We start from the raw sequence: 20,006 nt of genomic DNA on the forward strand, positions 1-20,006 counted from the left end.
GAACAAGATGGGAATATCGAGTGATAACAAAAACACAACACCAAAGGTTCTTTTGAGAACCATCAACATATTCATAAAGAGTAAACAGTAAACTAATCCATTTTTCAGGTAGATAGGTAGGTATTCACGTAGGAGAAGAAAATAAAACAATATATTTAAAATATATATTTAACAAAAGCTGTCCCCTGTGTATAGTCCTACGTCACTCCGGTTATGTCCCCGACATTACCCACCCGTCTTTTTTCATCAAATACGATCCTCTATAAATGAATTCGGGTTTTTATATGTGTTGCAACAGCAATATAAAACAGTTTTCCGATTTTATAAACACTCAGTTTATTAATGTATGTTAAAAAAATCCTACAATTTCATACAATTTAAATTTAGCTTTAGTTCCGAGATATCAAATCATATGTTTTTAAATTCTTCGTTCAACAATTACTCACGTTTAGTGTTTTATGTACTCGATCAATATTAAGCTGCTTCTTGCTGAAATCTATACATCAGATTTAATTATTAGAAAATACATTATTGATATGAGCTATGTACCTTCAAATAGATATAATGTTCAAAATACGTATAATTTGCTTCATAAATCTTCTAACTTTTCACTTCAATTCTTCTAACTAATTTCTTCCCCCTTCTTTACACAATTCTATGCCTTCTATTCATTCCAAATCTATCTATTTATTATCCTCTGTGTATGTATTGAAACTGCCAGCATTTTGCTGTTCTACTCGTGAGGTTACACTAAACAATTTAATGAAGGTTTGTCGCAGCTATTGCGACACTCCCCCCCAGTACGTTGTGGTCAACGATCCAACTTACTTGCATTTGAACCTACATCTAAGATTGGCAGTATAACTGCGGGTCTCTCTAAGATGCCATTCGATATTTGAATGTGGGCGCGCCGTACTTGTCCATCTTTTGAACGGTTGACTGAAATCACACGACCCTTTTGTTTCTAGGTAAATTGTTGTCTACAATGACTACGATGTCACCTTCTTCCACTCGGAGATCAAAAATGTTCCAGTCTGTAAACTGGAACATTTTTGATCTCCGAGTGAGTTTTGGAAGATATTCTACAACCCAGCGTTTCCAGAACTCTTTTGCGAACATCTGAGACATTTTCCAGGTGTGTGTTAATTCTCCACGAATGTCGTCGGGTGCGATCGGGGTTTTGGAGCCATTCCATGTCCCCAACAGAAAGTGATTCGGCGTTAGCGGTGGAGACATGTCGTCATCCAGAGGAACAAAGATGAGAGGTCTAGTATTAATGATCATTTCGACCTCGGCAAGCATGTTTTTGAGAATTTCATCAGTTGAAAGTCTTTTGGATTTTATTTGTTGCACTACCTTTTTCACGGATTGTATGAGTCGTTCCCAGCAGCCTCCAAAGTGTGGGGAAGATGGTGGATTGAATGACCATTTTGTGTCAACTGACTCGAAGCACTCAGCTAATTTTCTTTGATTCAACAATTCAATTGCAGCTTTCAATTCGCGACTTGCACCTATGAAATTAGTTCCGCGATCGCTTATAATTTCTGCTGGAGTTCCACGCCTGGCGAATAAATTACGTATCGCTAGGATACAGGAGTCTGTGGTGAGTGCATGTGCGATTTCAATGTGGACTGCTCGAACGGTCATGCAAGTGAAGAGAACTCCCCATCGTTTTTCTGTTCTACGTCCAAGTACTACTTGCATTGGCCCAAAATAATCCATGCCTACATACGAAAATGGTCGGATGAAGGCCTGTAATCGCATTGCTGGTAGTTGTCCCATTTCCGGCGGATTCGGTTGAGAATTGTGAATTTTGCAATACTGACACTTTTTTCGGATATTGTTGTATATCGATCGAAGCTTGGGTATATAGTACTTTTGGCGAATTTCGTTTAAAGTAGTTTGTTGAACTTCGATCAACAGGACTGAAGATTTCCGAAATAATATTCTCCGGGACGGAAATAAAATTTACACGATCCGATTTTATATGGAGATATAATTTACCTATAAGTTAATTCATATTATAGTGATTTCGTTTATATATTAATTCAATCGCTCACGTTTAGTTTCCTTTTCAATTCTTCTAGTCCTTTGATTTCTGCTTCAACTAACTGACCAACTAGCGTGTAGTCCGTAACCTATATCATTAAGATTCAGTTTTTTATTAGTTTATTTTATTTTGCTGTAGGTTTTAGAATTGGACTCATCACTAGTATTAAGTAGAATAATAGAAATTTTAATTATATACTATATATACTAAGTAGAATAATATAATTTTTAACTATAGAAGAAACGATCCTGTGATTCCAACTGTGATAATAGTTTTAATAGGCACTAACAAAAGACTCCTTCAACACGCAATGGTTTGTCTACTCCTTTATTCGGCTGTCATCGTTGCTTCCGCTTTGCTGTCAATTGTTTCATCGTTGACGCTAGGTGCAATACCTTTGACGGTAGGTGAGCTTAGTGACTCACTACTCGTCGCGCCGAACGTCCAGAATAGCCAACTTAGTTACTGGCCCCTCATACACGCCATTGATGGTGCGTACAACTGTTGATCGGATACGGCCGACCCTTCCTTCCGGCCAACAATCACGCGGAAGCTTCGGGTCGACTATGACGACGACATCATCAATAGCTATTGGTCTGGCATCGGAGCAAATCGTTCGGAGTGAGAGCTGGAGCAGAAATATCGTCGATGGGAACGTGCGTCAGAGGACGGGAGTTGACAGTATTTTCGATCTCTGTCAACATGTTGCGCAAAACCTCATCAGACGGCTTTCGGGATACTTGGATAGCCATCAAGTTTTTCTTCACTGTTCTGATGAGTCTTTCCCAGCAGCCGCCCATATGCGGGGACGCTGGCGGTATAAATACCCACGAGGTGTTGCTGGTCACGAACTCTTTCATCAACTCGTTCTGATTCAGTGCTGCATATGCTGTCTCCAGTTCTCGGTTTGCTCCGACGAAGTTGGTCCCACGGTCACTGTAGATGGTTCTGGGCACCCCACGTCGAGAAATAAAATTACGCAATCCCATTACGCAGGAACTTGCAGTAAGGGAGTGCACCACTTCGATGTGTATCGCTCGTACTGTAAGACAGGTAATCAACATACCCCATCTTTTCTCCACTCTTCTGCCGACAGAGACTTCGATTGGTCCGAAGTAGTCGACTCCTACGTGAGTAAATGGTCGCGAAAATGCGGCAAGTCGAACCGGTGGTAGGTCGGCCATTACTGGTGGCTGTGGAACCTTCTTCTCGTTTTTGCATCGTTGACAACCCCTGCGGACACTTGCGTAGCAACAACGAAGTCGCGGGATCCTGTACTTCTGACGTATCTCGTTCATAACAGCCTCGTGATTTTGGTGGTGGAGTTTTTCGTGGTAGTGCTTAATGATCAAATCGGTAACGTGATGACCACGAGGGAGGACGATAGGATTTTTGGCATCTTCGAAAATGTAAGTGCAAAACCGTGTTCTCCTGCGCATTCTGATCAGTCCGTTGTCGTCCAAAAACGGTGTCAATTGGTACAATTTACTGTCCTTAGGAACCGTGCCAAATGAGGCTTGCATATCTTTTTTGGCCGCTCGGAGGATTGCGTATTCGGCTGGGTATGATTCCTGCTGTGCACAACGAAGAAGATATCTCTCGGCTCGTTGGAGTTCCAGCATAGTCAGTGGTTGAGTGTAAATCGGATGTTTCTGGTTTTTACGTCGACAGTTCTCGGGGAAACGATGAACAAGTGCGACTACATTGATGAGCCGCTTCCATTTTGAAAAGTTAGACGCGGAGATCAGTTGAATTGGTGCAGTATAATGGATAAACAAATTAGGACGAAGCTCTGTGTTGGTCGATTTACCTCTCGACACAAATTACGGCCATTCTGAATCGTGTCCCCATAGAAAGTCAGGAGCCTGGAACCATCTACCTTCGGGGGATAAATCGGGACGACCATCCCACTTCGTGGCATCATCTGCTACATTCTGCTTGCTGGGCACCCAGTGCCACTCGTTGGTTTCAGTGATGTCCAGGATGTCACTCACGCGGGCCGCAACGAACTGCGTGTATCTTCGATGGTCGGAATTAATCCAGCAAATTACGTCCCACGAGTCGGACCAGAAAAAACGTTCGGAGATGTGTACGGAAAGCGTCTCGATTATCGTTTGAGCCAGTTTCGAACCGATGACAGCCGCAAGTAGTTCGAGCTTGGGGATGGACAAGAACTTTACCGGGGCCACTCGGGTTTTAGCTGATACTAAAGCACATTCTATGACGCCGTCTCGAACGAAGCGAAGATATGAAGCTGCGGCGTATCCATTTTCACTGGCGTCCACGAAAGTGTGGAGCTGTACGACATGTCCATCGCCGAGTGTGGTGCGAATCCGATAACAGCGAGGAACTCGGACATTTTCCACCTCTGGCAGAACATTCAGCCACAACCGCCATTTTTCGTAGGACACGTCGTCAATTCGTTCATCCCACGTCACTCCGGAGCGCCAGATTTCCTGTAGAAGCACCTTAAGAAACATGAGGAAATGTGCGATAAGCCCGAGAGGGTCGAATATAGTCATTAGTACTCGGAGCACCTCTCTTTTCGTAGGACATCGTTTGCCCTTCAACAGCGCTTGATCGTATCGGTTCCACCCGATTTTATATGCAAACGAATCCGATGTGGTGCACCACCACATCCCTAATACCTTCTCAGCAGCGACATCGGACGAAAGATCCAGATTCTTTTCCTGGACAGCCCCTTCTAGAAGTGCTTTTAATACCTGGTTTGAATTGCTGATCCAGCTGCGGATCTCAAACCCGCCTTGCGAGTGGATGTGCTTTACTTCCTGTGCCAGTTGAATAGCCTCTTTCTCTGACTCAACGCTTACCAGCATATCGTCGACGTAGTGTCGCTTAATGATTACGTCCGAAGCGGCTGGAAACTGCTTGACGTTTTTAACGTACTGTGCACAGCTCGGTGAACAGCATGCTCCGAAGGTCATAACCTTTATTACGTACGTGTCGATATCTCCACCTGGATTGCGCCAAAAAAATCGTTGGCATTTCTGGTCGGCTTCCACAATTTTCACTTGGTGGAACATCTCCCTAATATCTCCTGTTAGAGTGGAGGCGATCTGGCGTAGTGGTAACATCCATACCTTTCACGCAGAGATCACGAGTTCAATTCTCACTCCCGACATTCTTCCAAAAAAAATGGAAGTAAAAGTGACGAACCAGCCAAAATGTATTGAAAGTCACTATAATAAAGAAAAAAAAAAAAAAAAATCTCCTGTTAGACCGATACGGTTTTCACGGAACTGAAGCAAGATAGAGTACAGCGAGCACAATTGATCCGGACCTTTCAAGAGCGCGGAATTTAACGACTTTCCGTAGGCTGAGGCCGCGGCGTCCCAAACGATCCTGATCTTCTCGGGTTTGTTTGGGTTTGTAACCGGAAAGACTGGCAGGTACCAGACCCTGAAAAATGTTCGAGATAGTTCCTTTGGTAAAATCTTTCGGATGTATCCTTTCTGAAGATATTCGTTGATTTTGCAGTTAAGAGTTTCCGCTAAGACCAAGTCTTTCTGCATACGTTTTTCCATGGACATGTAGTAAACGTAAATTATATGATGTTGAACTACGATCAACAGGACTGAAGATTTCCGAAATAATATTCTCCGGGACGGAAACAAAATTTACACGATGCAATTTTATATGGAGTAAAACCGACGGAGAGCCATCTCTCGACTATCAGGCAAACGAATATCGTCGTAGCGCCAGAGTAAGCCCGATTCGTAACGACCGTTTTTGAGCTTGGTAAGGGTTTTTAGAAGTGTTTGTGTTCGACGTTCCTCTGAAGATAGTGGGATGTTGTCTGGCTTTACGATTCCAAGACCCTCCAAAGCGAAAAATTTTTTCATTGCTACATGTAAGTCTTCATCCGGACCCGGGGAGTGAAAGGTTCAACATTCTGTGATTCATTTGAGCTTCCACCGAAAACGGTCCATCCTAAGCGTGTTTTTGCTGCTACCGGTTCGTTCATCAAACCTTCTTTGTATTTTAAAATCAAACCGAGATGGGCATGCTTCACGCCGATAAGAAGACGCGGTTGAGCGTTTTGATAGGAATCGACTGGCAAGTGTCGAAGATGTGGGTAGAGGTCAGCTAATTCCTTCATGTTGAGTGTCTGACAAGGAAGCAGCAGCTCCTTCACCGTTCTCACGTTGTGGAGACGGAATTCTTCGTTGCCTTTCTGAATCCCGGTTATTACCAGGCTTACGATTTGAGAGGTACCCTCGAAGTGCTCATTACCGCCTGTCCAACGTAGACTCAGTGGACTAACCTCTCCTCCAAGTTGAAGTGCATCGGCTAGTTCTTGGTCGAGAAGTGTCAATTCAGAACCGTCAGCAAATGTCTTTAATGTTCTACTGGGACCGCGAAGAATCACGGGAATATACGGAATAGTGCATCGCCTGACATTGAACGATGAGTATTACATCCGTATGATTGACTTGTACCTGGTTGCTGAATTGCAGTAGCACTCTGTGACGGTGTGGCTTGCTGAACTGGCTGCCACGTTTTTAGCTCATTGTGCAACATCTCGTGATGTAATAGAGTACATCCATTTCTACCGCAGGGTTTTGATTTGCATTTTCCATTATGCTGGCGGAGGCACTTGCGGCATAAATGAAACTCCCTTACAGCGGCCCACCTTGCGTCTCGGGAAAGCTCCTGAAATCTCTTGCATCTGTCTGCCGTCTTGCAGCCCCCTTTACATACAGGACATTCGTTTATCGGCACGTGTAGCATCTTCACAAAGGAGTGATAACTAGAGGATATTGCTGGAGAGGATCCGTCTGGAGATTCAGTATGTGCGTTGAGAAAGACGTTTCCTTTTCTGAAACCATGGCTTTCGTTTCTAATTTTATTTGGTTCAAAGGATATTGTAGTTGTCACGGTACTAGCCGCTTCGGCTAGAGAATACAACCAGTTTCCGAAAGTCGCCAAGTTGACTCTGGATATCGATTGGCGATAGTAGGCCCAATCCAACTTAATCGATGTAGGAAGTTTACCTACCAATTGTTGTAGGAGTGCAACGTTGTAAAGGTGGTCTTCTAGCCCACAAGCATCCACGGTGGCACAGAAGTTTTGGACACTTACTGCGAAGTCGACAATGGTTTCCAATTTGTCCTCCCTCAGAAATGGTAAAGCATTGATCTTGGCCATTAACGAATGTATAATGGCCTCCGGTTGGCCAAACAGCATTTTGAGGGTGGCAATTATGCCCGGGACGTTTGATGGATGCATCAGTTGACTTTTGACCGCTTCGTAGGCTCTGCCTTTTAAGCACTTTTGCAGTCTGACTACGTTTTCAGCATGAGTGAAACCGCACATCTCCGTAGTACTATTGAAAGTTGATAGAAAAATTGGCCAGTCATCGGGACAGCCAGAGAATAGAGGCAAATCTCTCGGGATGGCTTGGCGAGCAGCTAGATGTTCCTTCGAAAGCACCTCACGTGTTTGTACTATGGGAGTAAGCGATGCGGAGGGACCGAGATTTACTGGAACGCGCCTACCTTCGAGGTGGTTGACAACGGTAGGATGCGATGGCATGCCGTCGATGTTCACGGGAGCGTGTCTACCTTCGGAGGGATTGATAACATGGCTATGGTGAGGGGGAATATCCGCGATCGGATCTAGATGACTGGGATGATCAGTTTGAATTACGGAACTGCGCCTATATTGATCCATAGGTCTCGAATCAATTCTCTCCTCATTTTGTGATAAACATTCCCTGGATCGCAGCGTCTCTCGTGTCAGTCGTATGGATCGGTTCTCGTTGTTTTCATTGACTACTTGGCTTTGGTTGCACGTCGAATGTTGCTGAGGATTGAATACGTTGCTCATCGCTCCCTCCTGCTGTACACGGTTTACGTCGCAGACCCAGCTTGCCACACAACTCATGCCTCCGTGGTGGCTTCCTTCAAACGGCTGAGTCATCTGTCGTAATAAATTATATTTTTTGTCCACGTACGAACGCCTCTTTGAGGTTTCCATTTGATCAAGAGCACGTTCCTCTTCTAGCTTTAGAAGCTCCAACTTTACTAGATCATTATTCGTCGAAGCATGAGCAGCAGCCGGTGATACCCTCCGTGCCTTTCTGCTATACTGCTTGCTGGCTTTGGCCTCTTTCAGTGACATCGTCTTGAACGGCAAGATCACATCCGTTTGCTTGAGCGATGGAATTGCTGTAAACAATTGATTCAGGGCGATCGCAGGTTTCTGCTTGCTGCAACCTGCTTCACTTTTGGCTAGCGTAGAGTTTTTGGCGGGATTCGAACTTTGTTGCTGGAGCCCTTTTGTGGCAACACAGTTGGGACAGACCCAGCTTTGGTGTTCTATATCCGCAGTTACGTCCACGCACGCGAAGTGATGCCATTTGTCACACTGGTCGCATTGAACCATATCGTCCGTATCGGCTCCTCCACACGTTTTGCAAGACCGACCGGGGATGGTTTCATCTTGTTTCGGCGTCGAATCCTTCATTACTACCACTGGGTTTTTTGACGGGACATTTTCCGATCGCGCTGTTGGTTTGGTACGACCCGGCATTGTGACGGCAGTCGATCAGTCAGTTGGTTAAACGTAAATTATATGATGTTGAACTTCGATCAACAGGACTGAAGATTTCCGAAATAATATTCTCCGGGACGGAAATAAAATTTACACGATCCGATTTTATATGGAGATATAATTTACCTATAAGTTAATTCATATTATAGTGATTTCGTTTATATATTAATTCAATCGCTTACGTTTAGTTTCCTTTTCAATTCTTCTAGTCCTTTGATTTCTGCTTCAACTAACTGACCAACTAGCGTGTAGTCCGTAACCTATATCATTAAGATTCAGCTTTTTATTATTTTATTTTATTTTGCTGTAGGTTTTAGAATTGGACTCACCACTAGTATTAGGTAGAATAATAGAAATTTTAATTATATACTATATATACTAAGTAGAATAATATAATTTTTAACTATAGAAGAAACGATCCTGGTGCAATACCTTTGACGGTAGGTGCGTATACAACATAGTTTGTTGATTTGTGTGTCCGTATCGTTGGTGAAAATCCATAATAATCAGGCTAGTCAGATGGTGTTATTTAGGCAAAATAATTGGGCGTTTAACGTACTCTCCAGTGAACTCACATGCGTATATACGGCCTTTCATACGTACGATACCAAACTCGTCAAGGAATGGGCTTAACTTATATAACACACTAGTCTTAGGAATTGTTCTCTTGCTTTTCCATGGCTCGGGTTCGGATGACTTTAAAATCTGAATTTCTTGATTCTTGCGTGATGGTATAAATATTAGGCTGTCAAAAAAGTCCTGCGGTATTTTTTTTAAATTTTCATTTGTTCATAAAATTAGTCTAATAATCATCTGTTTTAAGTCAAATATGCGCCGTTTTGTTTGATGACTTGTTCCCAACGAGATGCCAACTTCATTATACCCCTGTTATAGAAGCTCGCTTCCTTATTGGCAAAAAACTCGGATAGCCAATTTTCACAGGCCTCTTTTGTGGCTAACTTCTGACTACCTAGCTCGTTCGCCATGGACAAAAACAGGTGGTAGTCACTTGGTGCAAGGTCCGAACTATACGGCGGATGCAAAAGAACCTCCCATCCGAGCTCCCGGAGCTTCTGGCGCGTCACCAAAGAAGTGTGTGGCCTGGTGTTGTCCTGATGGAAGACAATGCGGCCTCTGTTTATCAAAGATGGCCTCTTCTTTATGAGTGCTACCTTCAAGCGGTCCAGTTGTTGGCAGTACAGGTCCGAATTCAGCGTTTGGCCATAGGGAAGCAGCTCATAATAGATTAATCCTTGACAATCCCACCAAACACACAGCAGAACCTTCCTGGCCGTTAATGAGAGCTTGGCCACCGTCTGAGCCGCTTCAGCGGGCTTCGACCACGACCGTTTGCGCTTCACGTTGTCGTAAGTGACCCACTTTTCATCGCCAGTCACCATCCGCTTCAGAAACGAGTCGATTTTGTTGCGATTCAGCAGCGATTCACATGCGTCGATACGGTCAAAGATGTTTTTTTGCGTCAACGTGTGTGGCACCCATACATCGAGCTTTTTTGTGAATCCAAGCTTCTTCAAATGGTTAATAACGGTTTGATGACTTATTCCCAGCTCTTGACCGATGCTACGGCTGCTACTATGCCGGTCTTTCTCGGCTAATTCAGCGATTTTGTCGCAATTTTCGACGACAGGCCTTCCGGAGCGTGGCGCATCTTCGACGACCTCTACACCAGAACGAAAACGTTCAAACCATCGTTGTGCGGTGGAAATGGAAACTGTATCGGGTCCATAAACTGCACAAATTTTATTGGCAGCTTGCGATGCATTTTTGCCTTTGTCATAGTAGTACTGTAAAATATGTCGGATTTTCTCTTTATTTTGCTCCATATATGCGACACTATAACTCACGAACGACTTAACCAAACAAAACACTGTCAGAGAGTATATTATAGCGCGCAAAAATACCTTTCCAACAAGCTATAGTATGACTCGATACATGAATACAACTAGAACTACGCGCTTACAACGACACCTCGCGGAAATACCGCAGGACTTTTTTGACAGCCTAATATAATTTTCCGCCTTCCTCAGTTCTTATTTTATTAAATGACCAGTATTTCCTGGCTTATTTAGAATTTTGTTTCGAATATTTACGGAAAATCTTTGAATATAGGCCGTACATCGCAACAATCGTTTCCAACTGGAGAAATTTCCCTCAGTATCGGCGATTCTTTAGCAATAACATGATAAAGCGTATACTTTCGTATTCCTTTGTTCGTGGTACCATGATGGGCCGTTTGTATAGGCCATTCCTGGTTTGGTCTCCACAAAAATTCGGGACCACGGAACCAGCGGGATGATGGAGCTAGATTAGGTTCTTTCTGCCATTTGGTTGCTTCGTCCGCAACGTTCAGCTTAGTTGGAATCCAATACCATTCCGTAACATCGGTGGTTTCTAGTATCTCGCTTATTCTGTTACGAACTGGCTATATTTGCGATGATCGGAGTTAAGCCAGTAAGAACATCTCTAGAATCGGACCAAAAATATCTTTCGGAAGCCTTCATTTTGTGGGAGTCCATGAGAGAATGTGCAAAGCGGGCTCCGAATACTGCTGCTTGCAGTTCGAGTCGTGGTATCGAGAGGAATTTCATAGGAGCAACTCGCGTCTTTGCACTAACTAGAGCGCATTCTATATTTTCTCCTTCTTCGAATCTCAAGTATGCGACTGCAGCAAATCCGTTCTCAGATGCATCAACAAAGATGTGAAGCTGGACTGTATTGGTTTTGTTGGCACTTGTCTTCATTCGGTAAAACCGTGGTACTCGTACATTTTCGACCTGGGGAAGTACTTTCAACCACGTACGCCACTTAGTGTACTGTTCAGGCCGGATGGCCTATCTCAAGATATCGCCGAATGCCCGATTTCTTGCAGAAGTATTTTAAGGAACATCATCAAGTTTGCGATGAGTCCTAATGGATCAAAAATTATCATTAGTGTATTAGTGCACCAAAACATTCCGAGTACCTTTTCAGTTCCCAGATCCGCAGAAATATTCAGGTTTTTCTCTATAGTTTCTAATGCATTTAGACGTTCTAGTACACGTTTGGAATTTGATAACCAGTTACGTATTTCAAATCCCGCTTGTGTGTGGATGAAATGTACATCTTTTGTCACTCTTAATACGTCTTCTTCTGTTTCCATGCTCATTAGCATATCATCGACGTAGTGATCATTTATGATTGCTTCTACAGCTTCTGGATACAACCTCTCAAAGCGCTTTGCATTATAATTTTTAATGTACTGTGCGCAACTCGGCGAACATGTTGCCCCAGATGTCATGACTTTCATAACGTATACATCTGGTTCGCGACGTTGGTCCCCATCTCGCCATAGAAATCTTTGACATTGTTGCTCAATTTCGTTCATTGATACTTGGTGAAACATTTCTTTTATGTCCCCAGTTATGGCGATTCGAAATTCCCGAAATCTGTGTAGTACGGAGGGCAATGATGTCATTTGATCTGGACCTTTCAATAAGAAATAATTTAACGATGTTCCAGAAACAGTCGCTGCTGCGTCCCAAACCAAACACAATTTTTCTGGTTTATTAGGGTTTACAACCGGGAATATTGGCAAGTACCAGATTCGGGGATATTTTACTGTCATATCACTTAGTTGAAGCTTCATTATATTTCCTTATTATATTCAATATAATCGTGAATTTTATTATATTAATGATTATATTCAATATAATCGTGAATTTTAGCGTTCAAAAGTTCTGTGAGTTTCGGGTTGTTCAACATTCTTTTTTTTAGACATGAAAGTCTTTTGACCGCCATAGGTCTACTATCACTTACTATAGGCACGCCACGGTAGTACCGGGTTATCATATTTCCATAAAAGACCAGTTTCGTGTCTCTGGTCTCTCAAAAATGTTTGTGTCATCAGGAGTCGATTGGCACGTTCATCTTTTTTAGATAAGAGAAGATTTGTGGGCTTCATGACTCCCATGCTATCCAGCACAAAATATTCTTTGACGGTCTGATGCAGATCTGTATCTGCTTGTCTGCTACATTCGCAGACACTGATGCTATGATGCGCAGTGTATGTTACGACTGATGCACTAGTCAAACTGGTTAATCAAACTAACCAACCTAGTCTTGTCTCAGCGACAACAGGTTCGTTTTCATTTCTTTCGCGACTATCTAGTACGCTTCCTAAGTGGCAATTATCGATTCCAATCAACACTCTAGGGCGTATATAGTTATGTACGGAAACCAGCCCAGCAGCACAACAATCCACACTACACATCAAGGTCAGAGAATCATCGAGCCGCGCAGTCATCATGTAAACATTTCCAACGAACCGTACGATGCCAAAACAAATTCCAGCGCTATCGCCATAGAAGACATCGTCAGCAGAATCCGGAGAACCAGATGCAACACGACACATCATGAACGGGAACCAACCAAGATTGAATTATGCTGACTTAGAAATTTATAGTTATAAAAGGCTTAGCGACAGGGAACTAGAGTTAGTATCTAAGTTGACTTTATAATCCAAAGTTCGGTAAATAAAAGTTTGTTTTTTTTACACCACCTATGGTGTATAAATCATAACTGGCGCAGTCGTACGTACCACTTCCTAAATCGCGTTGAAGTGAATTTGCGCTAAGTGCTAAATTAAATCGGAACTTAGAATCGAAACGTGGAAACAATTTCGCTTTCGCTAGTGCAGTGTTTGTGTCCGATACGTGACAAATTGAAAGACGCGGCGCTACATCACAAAAACATTTTCAGTGCGTGGAAATTCGGAACTGTTTTAATGAACATTTAGTGTGCTGTGGAATAGAGTCCACTACGTGATTTTCTATTCGCGGTGTGAAGCTACTCGGTGAAAAGCCATCTCCCAATACGTGGAGGATTTGCGGTGCTTCAATAAGACATTTCAAAGTGATTTAGTGAATTTCAATTCGAAGGAGTGGTTCCAGAAGCTATCGCAGGTGAGGCGTTTTTCTTTTTAAAACCTAGTGCTATATGCCAAAATTCAATCCATTGCCAAAAGTAAAGGCATTAAAATTTAATATGGAGCCAGCAAATCTCCAAAGCATTTATTCAACAGTACAAAGTCTGGAACAGAGACTAAGCGCTCTCCAGCAAGAAAATAATACGCTGCAGCGACAGCAACAAATTTTACAACAGCAGCAGCAGGCCCCCGCTGTGGAGGACCGGCGCTCTGATTTCTATAGGATTCCCGATCCAATTAGAACGATCCCATCGTTTGATGGAAACAAAAAGCAGTTAGCGTCTTGGTTGACGACTGCAAGAAAAACTCTAAATTTATTTAGATCACACGTAACAGCAGAATTATTTTCTGTCTATGAACAGGCGGTGATTAATAAAATAGAATAGAGCCCGAGACACAATATGTGTAAATGGTAACCCATCAACATTCGAAGAAGTAGCAGAAATTTTACAAAACGTATACGCTGATCGCAATAATATTGCCACCTATCAAACGCAACTTTTTTCATTCTTCGGCATAAGCTTCGAGTAACCGGTCGTGTGCTGTGAGCGTCTCCGTTGAAGCATTGTTTTCGGTTACCGTTGGCTGTTATTTTTTTTTGTCGCCCGGGTGTGCTTTTTTCGCGCGTTTTCGAACTGTTCGAGATATCGTGGAACGCAGTGTGAACTCGGAATTGGTGAGAAAGGCTGAATCGTCAAAGCCTGGCAAGGCCAGCCGGCTTTCAGTTATCGCCGATTTGTCGCCATCGCAATCGAAGTCGGACATCGGTGGTCAGTTGCACGCACACAATACCAGCGCGATTCGCTGCTAACTTACAGCAGTGTGAAGGAGAGCATCACTTCTTAGTGGTGTGTGATAGTGCCGAGCGCTCAAGCGCTCCGATTGAGAAGCAAGCAGCGGTTGCCAGTTCATCAGCACTGGGGTGCATTGTGGTGAATAGATATAAGATTTATTTTAATTTTTTTTTTATTATTATTATTATTATTAAAAACAAATTATTAGAATATAAGTACCAATTACAGAATGGCAGAAGGAGGGGGAGGATCTCCAGATATGGAGATCTCTGATGATGACTCCCCTCTGGTTGAAAAAAGTTCTAATAAAGGAACAGCGAAGACACTTAAACGCGTTCCTACATCAGAGGATGTTTCGTCCGGGGACGAGTCTGCTAACTCTAGCAAGCCCCCCTCTAAAAAACCTGCAAATACCTCCTCTCTAACCCCCCTCGCTCCTACCCCAGCTCAGATTTCGCCTCCCCATCCTGTTGTCCCCGATCCCCTTCAATCCTCGTCATCTCCTTCTCCTCCTGTAATCTTCTCTCCACGTGTCAAGGTCTATCCTGAAGATGCACCTGGAACTGGTCCGTGGGTTGTTTTCTTCAGGCCTAAGCCAAACGGAAAAGCACTTAATGTTATTCAGATCATGAAAGATCTGGCAAGATACTCCTCCGTGACAGAAATTTCGAAGGTTAGACCGACCAAACTGCGTGTTGTCGTAGCTGATCGGAAAGACGCAAACGGTATTGTCGTCGACCAGAGGTTTACCCTGGAATATCGTGTCTACGTGCCTTCCCATGACGTAGAAATCTCGGGGGTGATAACCGAAACGGGTCTGACGTGCAAATCAATTATGGAAGGAGATGGCAGATTTAAAAAGCTGCCTTTGATTAAGGTTAAAATCTTAGAATGCCGACAACTCGGCAAAGTCTCCCAGGAAGGGAAAGAATCGAAATTTACGCCGTCCGACTCGTTTAGAGTCACTTTTGCTGGCTCCGCCCTCCCTGACTACGTTATGGTGGACAAATTGAGGCTACCGCTGCGACTCTTCGTGCCAAAGCCCATGACTTGCCTGAAATGCAAGTCAGTTGGTCACACAGCAGCTTACTGCGCCAACAAGGAGCGCTGTGCCACTTGCGGAGAGCAACATGTGGACAAATCCTGCAGTGCGATTGAGCAAAAGTGTCCATATTGCGGAGGAACTCCGCACGTGCTCTCGGCTTGTGAAACTTACAAGAGTCGCTGGGAGAAGCAGAAGCGCTCTTTAAAGGAACGCTCGAAGTGCACTTTTGCGGAAATTTTAAAGGGCGCTTCTCCATTGGCCCAACAGCAACAACCGCAAACAATGTCTTCGCTTCGCTGCCAGTTGACGAAATGGAAGCGGATACAGCTAACGAGGGCACACCGTACATCTTCCAAGGGAATCCCCGGCGCAAAAATGTGACCCCTCCCAAAGTTCAAGGACAAGCCCCTCCGGTTATACCCTCTGTTAGCATGCCTAAAAAATCGAGTGCAGCGGACAAGCAAAATCAGGTTCCTCCTGGCTTCCGTGGGAATAATTCACCTTCGAACGACCCAGCACTCGAAGGAACATCAAAAACCCCAACTGTCCCTATTTTACAGTCAAGTTAAACTTCCCAATCGGGATTTATAAAGTTGACTGACCTTGTGGCTCAAATCTTCACATGCTTTAATGTTTCCGACTCCATCAGAACCATTGTCATATCAATGCTTCCAGTATTAAAGACAATTTTGCAACAATTGATGCAAACATGGCCCCTCCTTGCAATGATTATCTCTCTTGATGTCTAATTCAAATAGAGAGGTCGGAGATATCACTGTTTTACAGTGGAATTGTCGTAGTCTTATCCCTAAATTGGATACATTCAAATTTTTAATTCATAAGTTCAATTGTGATGTTTTTGCTCTGTCCGAAACTTGGCTTTCTTCGCGAGATGATCTCTCTTTCCACGATTTTAATATTATACGCTTGGACCGTGATGACAGATACGGAGGGGTGCTATTGGGGATCAATAAGTGCCACTCATTTTTTCGAATTGACCTTCCACCTATTGGAGGGATTGAAGCTGTTGCTTGTCATGCAAACATCAGAGGAAAAGACCTCTGTATTGTCAGCTTGTATTGGCCTCCGAGAGCTGCGGTTAGCCGCAAACAACTTGTTGACATGTGCTCACTCCTTCCTGAGCCACGATTGATCTTGGGAGACTTCAACTCTCACGGAACTGCCTGGGGGGAACAGTACGACGACAATCGTTCACTGTTGATATATGATCTTTGTAACAGCTTCAATATGACACTTTTGAACACTGGGGAGACAACACGTGTACCTAAACCTCCTGCTAACCCAAGTGCTCTTGACCTCTCGCTTTGCTCGAATTCACTATCGTTAGATTGCAAGTGGAATGTAATCCAGGACCCCAACGGTAGTGATCACTTGCCAATCAAAATTTCCATCACCATTGGGTCGAATTCTTCTGAATCTATAAACATGGCATATGACCTCACAAGACACATTGACTGGAAAAAATATGCGGACGCGACTGCTCTAGCCATCAATTCCAGAGATGGTTTACCTCCATTGGAGGAGTATAACTTCCTTTCTCGTTTGATCTATGACAGCGCGGTTCGCGCTCAAACGAAACCCATCCCAGGCTCCACTATTTGTCGAAGGCCTCCCAATCCATGGTGGGATAGCCAATGTTCCAAGCTTTATCAGGATAAATCGAACGCATTAAAAGCTTTTCGGAAACGTGGAACCATTGAAAATTTTCAATCGTATTTGGACCTTGAAAATCAATTTAAAAACTTGATCAAAGGGAAAAAACGTGCTTATTGGCGAAATATCGTGGGAGGTTTGTCACGAGAAACGTCAATGAAAAAATTATGGAAAGTGGCTCGAAACATGAGAAATCGCTCTTCAACAAATGAAAGCGAAGAATATTCACATCGATGGATTTTTAATTTTGCACGGAAGGTTTGTCCTGATTCCGCTCCTGTGCAAAAAATTGTTCGAGATATACCACAAGATAGGTGCGATCTTGATTCCGAGTTTTCGATGGTATAATTCTCTCTTGCTCTCCTTTCATGTAACAATGCTGCTCCGGGATCGGATAGAATTAAGTTCAACTTGCTGAAAAACCTCCCTGATGTGGCGAAACATCGCTTGTTGAATTTATTCGGTTTCTGGAGCATAATATTGTTCCAGATGATTGGAGACAAGTACGAGTTATAGCTATTCAAAAACCCGGAAAACCCGCGTCCGACTTCAATTCGTACCGCCCAATAGCAATGCTGTCTTGTATACGGAAATTGTTGGAGAAAATGATCTTGTTTCGCCTCGATCGATGGGTTGAAACGAATGGCCTACTCTCAGATACACAATATGGGTTCCGCAGGGGCAAGGGGACGAATGATTGTCTTGCGTTGCTTTCTTCAGAAATTCAAATGGCTTACGCCGGAAAAAAACAAATGGCTTCAGTATTCTTGGACATAAAGGGGGCCTTTGATTCAGTTTCAATAGAGGTTTTGTCAGACAAATTACACTCTCGGGGTCTGCCGCCTCTATTGAATAATATGTTATATAACTTGCTTTGTGAGAAGCATTTGAACTTTTCTCACGGAGATTCGGCAGTAAGTCGGGTCTCTTACATGGGCCTCCCCCAGGGCTCATGTTTAGGCCCCTTTTGTACAACTTCTATGTAAGCGACATCGACAATTGCCTTACACAAAATTGCAGCCTAAGACAACTTGCAGATGATGGAGTGGTCTCTGTCGTAGGATCAACAGAATCCGACCTACAAGAACCCTTACAAGATACTTTGAACAATTTTTCAACCTGGGCCATTGGGCTAGGGATCGAATTCTCCACGGAGAAAACAGAGATGGTGTTTTTTCTAGGAAGCATAGACCAGCAAAACCAAAGCTTCAACTTTTGGGTAAACCGATCACTCATGCTATGTCATTCAAGTATCTTGGGGTTTGGTCCGACTCCAAATGTACTTGGGGGGCCCATATTAGGTATCTGAGTAAAAAATGTCAACAAAGAATAAACTTTCTCCGTACAATTACCGGCACCTGGTGGGGAGCCCATCCCGAAGATCTTATAATGTTGTATCGAACAACTATTCTCTCAGTGATGGAGTATGGCAGTTTCTGTTTTCAATCAGCTGCCAAAACACACTTAATAAAACTCGAGCGAATTCAGTATCTTTGTCTCCGTATTGCGTTGGGATGTATGCCCTCAACGCATACCATGAGCCTCGAGGTTTTGGCAGGCGTACTCCCACTAAAAGATCGCTTCAATTTATTATCTCTTCGGTTCCTCATCCGGTGTAAGGTTATGAACCCATTGGTGATCGGAAATTTTGAGCAGCTGATCGAGCTAAATTCTCACTCTGGATTCATGAGCCCATATCATGAATTCATCTCCATGCAGGTTGATCCTTCTTCGTATATTCCCAACCGTGTTTGTTTTCCTGACTACATCAATTCCTCTGTACATTTTGATCTGTCCATGAAGCAAGATATCCATGAATATTCAGATTATCAACGATCGAGGATCGCTCCAACGATCTTCGATGCAAAGTATGGGAGTATCAATTGTGATAATATGTACTTTACTGATGGGTCCACTATAAACGAGTTCACAGGATTTGGAGTGTTCAACAAAATTTTCAGCACCTCCCATAGTCTTCAGTTTCCTTGCTCAGTGTATATTGCTGAATTGGCAGCGATACACTGGGCGCTGGACAGCGTCGCCTCACGACCTGTTGAACACTATTACATTGTAACGGATAGTCTTAGCTCCGTCGAAGCTATCCGTTCAGTGAGGCCGGAAAAGCACTCGCCGTACTTCCTTGAGAGAATACGAGAAAATTTGAGTGCTTTATCCAGACGCTGTTATGTCATTACCTCTGTGTGGGTCCCTTCTCATTGCTCAATTCCGGGTAATGAGAGGGCTGACTCATTAGCAAAGGTAGGTGCGATTGAAGGCGATATTTATCAGCGTCAAATCGCCTTCAATGAATTTTACTCTTTAGTCCGTAAAAATACCATCGCTAACTGGCAACGCAAATGGAACGAAGGTGAATTGGGCCGGTGGCTCCACTCGATTATCCCTAAGGTTAGCCTCAAACCATGGTTCAAAAGTCTGGACTTGAGTCGGGACTTTATTCGTACTTTCTCCCGACTCATGTCCAATCACTGTTCGTTAGACGCGCTACTCTTTCGTTTCAATCTGGCCGGCAGCAATATCTGCGTTTGTGGCCGAGGTTACCACGACATCGAACACGTTGTTTGGTCGTGTGAGGTGTATCTTGTTGCCAGATCGAATTTAGAGAACTCCCTTCGGGCTAGAGGAAGGCAGCCAAATGTGCCGGTGAGAGATGTGTTGGCTCGGTTAGACCTTGATTACATGTCCCAAATATATGTTTTCCTTAAATCTATCGATGTTCGTGTGTGATTATCCTTATATCCTTATACCCTCCATTTCTTCCTTTATGAGTAATTGGTCCGCTTGCTATAAACAGGAGAATGAAATGTAAATTCACAATAGATGTACGAATAGATTTAAGAATTGAGTGTGTGTGATTATCAACAT

General features: G+C 43.5%; 2 protein-coding genes across 4 annotated transcripts in view; both read right to left on the reverse strand.

Annotated features, from left to right (window-relative positions):
* Positions 1–20,006, reverse strand: part of LOC129771214 (uncharacterized) — a 273,566-nt gene that overhangs the window by 120,078 nt on the left and 133,482 nt on the right. The window lies entirely within an intron of this gene.
* On the reverse strand, positions 1,148–4,304 carry LOC129771220 (uncharacterized). The gene is made up of 2 exons (XM_055774647.1): positions 2,061–4,304; positions 1,148–2,004 (listed from the first exon to the last, which is right to left on the reverse strand). Exon 1 carries the CDS (start codon positions 3,670–3,672, stop codon positions 2,632–2,634), a length of 1,041 nt encoding a protein of 346 aa, XP_055630622.1. The 5' UTR covers positions 3,673–4,304; the 3' UTR covers positions 1,148–2,004; positions 2,061–2,631.

Source organism: Toxorhynchites rutilus, chromosome 2 (genome assembly GCF_029784135.1).
Source record: "Toxorhynchites rutilus septentrionalis strain SRP chromosome 2, ASM2978413v1, whole genome shotgun sequence".
Taxonomy (NCBI): Eukaryota; Metazoa; Arthropoda; class Insecta; order Diptera; family Culicidae; genus Toxorhynchites; species Toxorhynchites rutilus.